This window comes from Colobus angolensis, unplaced genomic scaffold, assembly GCF_000951035.1.
Source record: "Colobus angolensis palliatus isolate OR3802 unplaced genomic scaffold, Cang.pa_1.0 Scaffold293, whole genome shotgun sequence".
NCBI classification, from domain to species: domain Eukaryota; kingdom Metazoa; phylum Chordata; class Mammalia; order Primates; family Cercopithecidae; genus Colobus; species Colobus angolensis.
Window position 1 is genome coordinate 2,602,970 of NW_012116188.1, and position 9,278 is coordinate 2,612,247.

Here is a 9,278-nt window from a genome sequence, read left to right on the forward strand (position 1 = left end):
GGCTAATTTTTTATTTTTAGTAGAGACGGGGTTTCTTCATGTTGGCAAGGCTGATCTCAAACTCCCAACCTCCGGTGATCCATCCACCTCTGCCTCCCAAAGTGCTGGAATTACAGGCGTGAGCCAGCGTGCCCAGCCATGTTTTATCGCTGTTAATTTGAATTTAGTTTCTTTAGCAGCTACATTTGTATGCCAGATAAAAAAGACAGTGTAGGCCAGGCGTGGTGGCTCACGTCTGTAATCCCAGAACTTTGGGAGACTGAGGCAGGCGGATCACAAAGTCAGGAGATCAAGACCATCCTGACTAACAAGGTAAAACACCATCTCTACTAAAAATACAAAAAATTAGCCGGGCATGGTGGCGGACACCTGTGGTCTCAGCTGCTCGGGAGGCCAAGGCAGTCTGAGAATGGCGTGAACCTGGGAGGCGGAGCTTACAGTGAGCCGAGATCATGCCACTGCACTTCAGCCTGGTGGACAGAGCGAGATTTCGTATCAAAAAAAAAAAAAAAAAAAGATAATGTAACCATCAAGTGATAGCTAGTAAACTAAAGGACTGTGAGGTATAAAGTAGTTAAATTAGCAATGCTTTAGATATTTTCATAAAAGCAGTCATATCATGGATAAATAAAAGTTGAAACTCATATTGTGATTTCCCTAATATTTGATAGAATTATTTATGTTTCATAGGATTTTGTTTTTTGGTTTGGAAATTAGAAAATTTACTTTTTGCAATTTCCTTCCAGGTAACTTAGATATATTTAGTACGTTACGTTCCTCTTGCTTGTATCGAAAACAACATTCAAGAGCTCTTCAAAGCATTTGTTCAGATCTTCAGTACTGGCCAGGTATGAAGCAACAACCATAGCTATTTTGGAAAGATGATATATTTATTTACTGTAGTCTGATTTGTCTTTCTTAATGGTATTAATGATTATAAACATTCATTTGCAATTCACACAGCCTAAAGAGTATTTGGAATTGATTAGTTTGGATTCTTCTGTATAATTTTTAATCTGGGATATAATTATATATATAGGAGTATAATATATGGGAGCTAAATTTTGAGTGTGATAGCGCCACAATAAATCAAACTCCAGGGAATTTATCTAACTTGTTTCAAGATAAATGACTAAGCACATTTGCTTACTCATCCTCACTTTCAAAAGCTCATTGAAATTAATTATATATATATATATATATGAAGAAAGCAACAACAGAAGGGTTTTGTTACTGGACCAGAAATTTGAGGACTTTCAGTAAGTTGTAATATAGGTGACATCAAATTAACAGTAAAATCAAATTTGCATTTATTCATGTAATTTTTGAATACAAGGCACTAGTGATAGATGTCAGGTGACAGTGATCATTGTAAATGAAAAAGACATGTTTTCTACCTTCATGGGACTAAGGGTCTCGTGAAAGAGGTAAGTACTTCTGCTTCTAAGAGAACTCAGGAAAAACCCCACTTCCAGAGCCAGTAAAATTGGACTCTGGGATGGAATGGAATAAACAGTTGAGGATTACCAGAAATGGGCCAATCACAGAACAGATAAGGCCTTTAACCTTTAGGTAAATTAGCAAAAAACACCTTTCTAATAAGACTTCTGTGTGTGTGTGTGTGTGTGTGTGTGTATCGAGGGACGTCTGTGGAGACTCCTGGTTTGAGCATTGATGCCAAGGAAAAAACAAGATAGTACCCTAGATTACTTTGGTTTTGAATTATACATTCACTAAAGGTATTCTGCTCATAGTCCAGGTTTTATATTCTGAATATATTTACTTTTGCTAGTGTTGAGGATACCCATATGTAGTCAATACCAATGACTGTATTTGTTTTGTTTTGTTTTTGAGATGGAGTTTTCCTCTTGTCACCCAGGCTGGAGTGCAATGGCACCTCCTGGGTTCAAGCAATTCTCCCTCCTCAGCCTCCCGAGGAGGTGGGATTACAGGTTCCCCCACCAGGCCCAGCTAAGTTTTGTATTTTTAGTAGAGATGGGGTTTCATCATGTTGGCCAGGCTGGTCTCGGAACTCCTGACCTTAGGTGATCCGCCTGCCTTGGCCTCCCAAAGTGTTGGGATTACAGCATGAGCCACGGCGCCAGGCCCTGATCACTGTATTCTTATTTATAATTACAAATGGATTACCAAGAATCTACATATTTTAGGAAAACTTAAAGCATAAAAGAGAGGCACCAAGTTCAGCAAAGAGACCAATAACCCTTTGAAGAAATGATTAATGCAGAAGACAGAAGAAGACAGCTGATACGTTTTTAGATACTGTTGGAAGATGTATAAAAACTGAGCATGTGTTACCTAGGGTATAAAAACTATCTTAATAAATTTTCATAGTGTTGTAACTCTGAGGTCAGATTCTCTCAACATCAGAAAATAAAGCTAAAAATCCAGTAACAGAAGAGACAGCTTAAAAAAATACCTAAATACTTGAAAATTTAAAAACCCTTTTCTAAATGTCTCATGACTGAATGGAAATCAATGGAAAGCACTTTGGGAGGCCGAGGCGGGCAGATCACCTGAGTTCGGGAGTTCAAGACCAGCCTGGCCAACATGATGAAACCCCGTTCTCTACTAAAAAGGAAATACAAAATTAGCTGAGCGTTGTGGTGCATGCCTGTAATCTCAGCTAAATCTCAGCTACTCGGGAGCCTGAGGTAGGAGAATCGCTTGAACCCAGGAGACGGAGGTTGCAGTGAGCCGAGAGCACGCCATTGCCCTCCAGCCTGGGCAACGTGAGTGAAACTCCGTCTCAAGAAAAAAAGAAAAGGAAAGAAATCAAGATGGGCTGGACACGGTGGCTCACGCTTATAATTCCAACACTTTGGGAGGCTGAGGCTGAGGCTGAGGCGGGCGGATCACTTGAGATCAGGAGTTTGAGACCAACCTGGCCAACATGCTGAAACCCCGTCTCTACCAAGATATACAAAAATTAGCTGGGCATGGTGGCAGATGCCTCTAATCCTAGCTACTCAGGAGGCTGAGGCAGGATAATTTCTTGAACCTGGGAGATGAAAGTTGCAGTGAGCCAAGACTGCGCCTCCATCCTGGGTGACAGAGCAAGACTTTGTCTCAAAAAAAAAAAAAAATTAAGATATAAAAGATGGAAAATAAATTGAATTTCTGAAAAATAATAGAAGAAATTAATACAAAGCAAGTATTTTAAAATAATAGGTGGAAATAGTTTTACTTAATTAAACCAAAAAAATTTAATATAAAAAAATGGAACAACTTAACAATTCTGATTAAGAAACAACAGAAAAATACAAACAGTATTAGAAGTATGAGTGGGAATTGTCATGGATATGTGAAGGTTTTAAAATTGCAAGGTGGTATGTGTAACTTTATGTCATAAAAATACGTTGAAATGGACAGTTATCTAAGCAATAAATTGACAAAGTTGGCCCAAGAAGAGATAGAATAATAACCGTAAAGTTTGAAAGATACTATTTAAAAAATGTTGTTCCTTTGCCCCAGAGGCACTAGGTTCAGAAGTTTTTATGGCTGCATTCTTCTAGAATATTCAGTTTCTTGTTAATTTAAAACCGTATTAAAAAGAAAAAGGTCTAGAATACACTTCCCTATTTATTCCATGAGATTGCTGTTAGTAGAACTTGTTAGTATTGGCGTAAGGCCAGGCACTGTGGATCACACCTGTAATCCCAACACTTTGGGATGATCACTTGAGGCCAGGAGTTCCAGACAAGCCTGGACAACATCTCAACAACAGCAACAAAAATTAGCCCATCTTGGTATCATGCCCTTTTAGTTCTGGATACTTGGGAGGCTGAGGTGAGAGGTTTGCTTGAGCCCAAAGTTCAAGGTTACAGTGAGCTATGATCATGCTGCTATACTTCAGCTTTAGTGACAGAGCAAGATCCTGTCTAAAATATATATATATATATATGTATGTATGTATGTATGTATATACACACACAAGCACGACAGAGGAACAAAATAGATGAGTTTCAGTTAACAGAAATCCTAAATAAAATCCAAAGAAAGCAAATCTAAAAATGTGCTAAAAATATTATATCATGACTAAGGAATACAAAAGTGATTTAACATTAAGTCAATTAATATATTAATTGATTAGAAAAGAAAAATAATGTCATTATTTCAATGTATGATACAAAGACATGATATACTTTAATTGCTGTGCTTCCTGAAAACTCTTAGAAAGCTAGAAATGGAAGGAAACTTTTAAAATTTCTTAACATCTATTATGTTCCTGTTAATTTGAGAAACGTGGAGTATCCTGGTTTTTTTCAGCATTAATTTGGAGATTCTGAACAACATGATTTAAAAGAAAACAAAATGAGCCCTATATAAGTTAAAGGAAGGGGTAAAATTATAATTTGCAGGTGATACAATTGTTTACCAGAAAATTCAAGAAAATCATCTGAAAGGCTGTTCAAGTAGAGTTCACTCCTTTGTCCATACCAGATAAATGCATAAAAATCAATAGCTTTCTTATAATCTAGCAGCAGGTTTTATTTACAGTTTCTTTAAAACCCAGTAAATGTTTTATCCTGACGAGAAATATACAGCATACATATATACACACGTACACACGTGTGTGTGTGAAGCTTTACTGAAGGAAAAAGAGGAACTGAGTGAAATAAAATGAGAGAAGGCCATAATTCTATTTGGAAGAACTAGGTATTATAATAGTATCAATTTACACCCAAATTTATAAAGTCAGTACAACCCCAATCAAAACTCTCATGATCCATTTGGGAAATTGAGAAGTTGATTTTAAACTTAATTTGGAGTAACTGAGAACATGTTAAAAGAATACTAATGAAGGGGATTTCACCCTACTTAAGTATATGAAAATATAGATATTTAGCCGTGGAAATCAGCAGTGTAGTATTATAAATAACTAAAATTTAAAAATTTAACCTAGTGCTGGGATACATCAGTGCAACAAAATTAAGAATTTTAAATTAATAAGCAAATGATGGATTATGAAATGTTATCAGCCTAAGTGACTGTTTTGGAAAAATCTAGTTATTTTCTTACATCGTACCAAAAAAAAAGTTCCAAATATGTTAAAGGGCTGAAAACAAAAATATAAAACTGAAAATATTACAGGTAAGTAGACTTCCTTTCAAATCTTAGTTTGGCGATGAAACTCAAATCAAGTTAAAATGCAGAAAACACAACAAAGGTATGGCTACACTGACCTAATAAATTTCTGTATCATATGATTGAAAGACAAAGACACATTAAAATAAATATTTACAATATATATAAGTAAAGATTACTATCTGTAACATACATATTCTCTAAATAAAAATGGAAAAATGTGCAAAGGACATGCATGGTCAATTTACCAAAGAAATAAAAATAAAAATAGTCAGTAAAAATACAGAGGAACTTTTCAAAATTTTCCCGCATTTGTAATCTGGGAAATGCAAAGTAAAACAAGGTACTGGTATTTTTGCCCATCAGACTTGTACAAATTTAAAAGATTCATATTATTTAGTATTGGCAAGGATATGAAGAAAAGGAAACTCATAAGCATTGGTGGGCACATAAATTGATAACAGCCTTTTTTAGAAAGTAGTCTCGGCCAGGCGCGGTGGCTCACACCTGTAATCCCAGCACTTTGGGAGGCCGAGGTGGGTGGGTCACCTGAGGTCAGGAGTTTGAGACCAGCCTCAACATGGCGAAACCCCATCTCTACTAAAAATACAAAATTAGTTGGGCGTGGTAGTGCATGCCTGTAATCCCAGCTACTCGGGAGGCTGAGGCAGGAGAATTGCTTGAACCTGGGAGGCCGAGGTTGCGGTGAGCCGAGATCACACCATTGCACTCCAGCCCGGGCAACAAGAGCAAAGCTCTGTCTCAAAAATAAATAAATAAATAAATAAATAAATTTCCTTTTGAAACAAGGACAATAGAAAAAACTGTAGGCTGGGCATGGTAGATTTAAGTGCTCAGACCTAATCCCAGCACTTTGGAAGTCTGAGGCAAGAGGATTGCTTGAGCCCAGGAGTTCAAGGCCAGCCTGGGCATAAAAGGAGACCCCGTCTCTACAAAAAAGAAAGAAACAAAGGAACACATATTTAAGTGTCAGGCAAATTAGATAGACTAGGATATACAGGTAGAGTGTCAGACTTTAGAATCTCAGGCGTTTTTCTTCTCCTGTAACAATTTACAGTGACAGTGAAAGATAATGTTTTATTTAGTTTTCATACAGTCTCGGGGTTTTAAAACTTTGAAATCAAGGACACGACGTCTCCAGTCCACCTCCGAAAGATTAGCCGAAACACAGAATATAGCGCCATCATTCGTGAAGGTAATTAGACCTTTTTATGATCCAAAAAGCAAATATTTTCAAGTTGTTAAAAAAAATGAGGAGCTTCAATATCTGATTTCTTTTGTTGGCTGATAGATTTTCTTCCTTCTTTCCACTAATAAGGGATTAGTAACCTGTGTAATCATTATACCTGTAACTCTTCTGGGTGCCAGACTTGCCTCTCCACTTACTAGATTTTTTCCCCACAAACCTACACCTGTTAAGGTGTTCTCTGTATTAATGAGCAGCATCCACCCAAGCTAAAAACCTGGCTGTGAACCTATGTTTGTCCATGTTGCCTCACCTCCCACATCCATTAACCACTGAAGTTCTGTTAATCCAGCCTCCTAAATATTTCTTAAATCTGTTCCACTGCCATAGATAGGCTATAACTATTTGTTGCCTAAATTACTCTAATGAATACTTGTTTAATCTCCTTGCCTCTAGTCTTGCTATGTTCAGTCCAGCCTCCAGATTGCCACCCATCAATCTTTCTAAAATTATGATCTAGTTATATTACTCTGCTTTATTGCTTACCTCCACCTGATACACTGGGAATTTCATCATTTGGTCTTTACCTGCTATGTTTCTCTTCTCACCATTCAATATGCCCCTCTGTTTTCCTGCTCCTCTCTTGGCACTGAAGTCTTATATAAGATTGCTAGGGCCAGGCGCAGTGGCTCACACCTGTAATCCCAGCACTTTGGGAGGCCGAGGTGGGTGGGTCACCTGAGGTCAGGAGTTCGAGACCAGCCTCAACATGGCGAAACCCCATCTCTACTAAAAATACAAAATTAGTTGGGCGTGGTAGTGCATGCCTGTAATCCCAGCTACTCGGGAGGCTGAGGCAGGAGAATTGCTTGAACCTGGGAGGCCGAGGTTGCGGTGAGCCGAGATCACACCATTGCACTCCAGCCCGGGCAACAAGAGCAAAGCTCTGTCTCAAAAAAAAAAGATTGCCAATAGTTCTTGAGCACTGAAGGCTATTGTTTCATGACTCTGTCAGATTGTTCATGGTGTTTATTCCCTGTTGTAGATGTCCTGTTCTCTATAAGGCCTTTCCTGTATTCCTGAGGTAGCATTTATTTACTACCATACATAATACTTCTAACATAATATCAAAACGATTTAAGAAACTTAGCTATTTACATATCTTTCTCCAGTAGACTGAAAACTTTTAAGATCAGTGGTTTCTTTATCTTTACATTTTCAGAACTTATATAAGGCCAAGTGTATGAACGGTGCTCAGTAGATATTTAGTAAATTAATGAGATTTTTCCTCTGGTAAAGATAAAGGGATATGAACATTAAGTCAATCAAACCCTAGGATAATATGTGACCTGTTTTCAGTATAGTGTTCATGCAGAGAATAATGCCACTTTCTTTGTATTATTAATTGATTGATGCAGGAATAGGATCTAGTATTAGTTTCCTGGTTATTAATTCATTGCTGAGTCTTAATCTGTTTCTTCACGTGGACAGTAAAAATTACAGAATTTTAGTAAATTTTTTTGAGTGGTCACAATATTGTTAGGGAGTGTCACTCTGTCGTTAACCAGTACTGATATATTGTTTGTGTATTCAGGGGTTTCTTTTGCGGGACAGAGGATCAGATGTTGAGAGTTTGGACAAACTCATGAAAACCAAAAACATACCTGAAGCTCACCAAGATGCATTTAAAACTGGTTTTGCAGAAGGTTTTCTGAAAGCTCAAGCACTCACACAAAAAACCAATGGTAAGTTGATTTGAAACCGTCCATGTTTGAGAAGAGTAACCGAGAGGAAGTCATAGTCCTACATTTGAGTTTTAAGTAACTTTTCTAAGACCGTCTGTCTTTCTATTGTTTAAATTCTACTACATTTGTAACTTGATCTGTGTAGAAATAGAGATACTGCTGATGGTTTCCCTTTCTCAAGAGAGAAAACGAATTGGAGAAAAGGAAGTGTGAATGATTTAAAGGTTTTTGTTTCTTTGTTTTTTGTTTGTGTTTGTTTTTGAGACACGGTCTTGCTTCATTGCCTAAGCCAGAGTGCAGTGGTGCAATCACGGCTCATTGCAGCCTTAACTTCCTGGGCTCAAGTGATCCTCTCACCTCAGCCTCCTGAGTAGCTAGGACCACAGGCTTGTGCCACCATGCCCAGCTAATTTTTGTAGAGATGGAATTTTGCCATGTTGTCCAGGCTGCTCTTGAACTCCCAGGATCAAGTGATCCTCTTGCCTTGACCTCTTAAGTGTGGGGATTACAGGCATGAGCCCACCTTGCTTGGCCTTAATGAAGTTTTTGATAATAGGGTACTTACAGGAAATCATAGCAGTTGTGAAAAAGAATGCCAGATTCCAAAATTGGATGTGATGAAATGTGATTATCAACAGTAACCTAATGTTTGCATTTCATTGAGCTGTCATATTTAATTAATGTCATTTGATGTAAAGCTTTTTCTTTCTACCCTAGATTCCCTAAGGCGAACCCGTCTGATTCTCTTCATTCTGCTGCTATTCGGCATTTATGGACTTTTAAAAAACCCATTTTTATCTGGTAAAAGCTTTTTTTATTTATCTAACTTGTTAGTTTCTTATTCCTTTAAATACATGATTCCTTTTAATGCCTAATCTAACCCTTAAAGAAAGAACACATTAATGTTTATAGTTCTAGAATTAGGCTTTCATTCCTAGTAGTGGTTAGTTTCCCAAATTTTAGAAAATGATACCTGTCCAGTTATAAAATTTGAAAATTATCCTGGTCAACAGGGTGAAAGGAAAGTAAATTAATTAATTGAAAAATTATGGAGAAGAATTTTATAATAGCAGTACAAACTGAAATAGTTTTCTGTTTCAAAGATAAACTAATAAATTCAATTTATTAATAAAATCACATTAAATGTTCCCCTTTTTTTTAGTTTGCTTATCTGAAATTAAGCAATAGTGTCAGACTTAAGTGGTTCCAATTACCTTTTC

At 37.1% G+C, this 9,278-nt stretch overlaps 1 protein-coding gene across 1 annotated transcript in view; it reads left to right on the forward strand.

Annotated features, from left to right (window-relative positions):
• YME1L1 (YME1-like 1 ATPase) overlaps nucleotides 1–9,278 on the forward strand; it is a 45,785-nt gene that overhangs the window by 13,329 nt on the left and 23,178 nt on the right. The window contains 4 exon segments of the mRNA XM_011949243.1: nucleotides 747–848; nucleotides 6,213–6,322; nucleotides 7,908–8,058; nucleotides 8,776–8,859. Of these exon segments, the coding sequence (XP_011804633.1) occupies nucleotides 747–848; nucleotides 6,213–6,322; nucleotides 7,908–8,058; nucleotides 8,776–8,859 (447 nt within the window).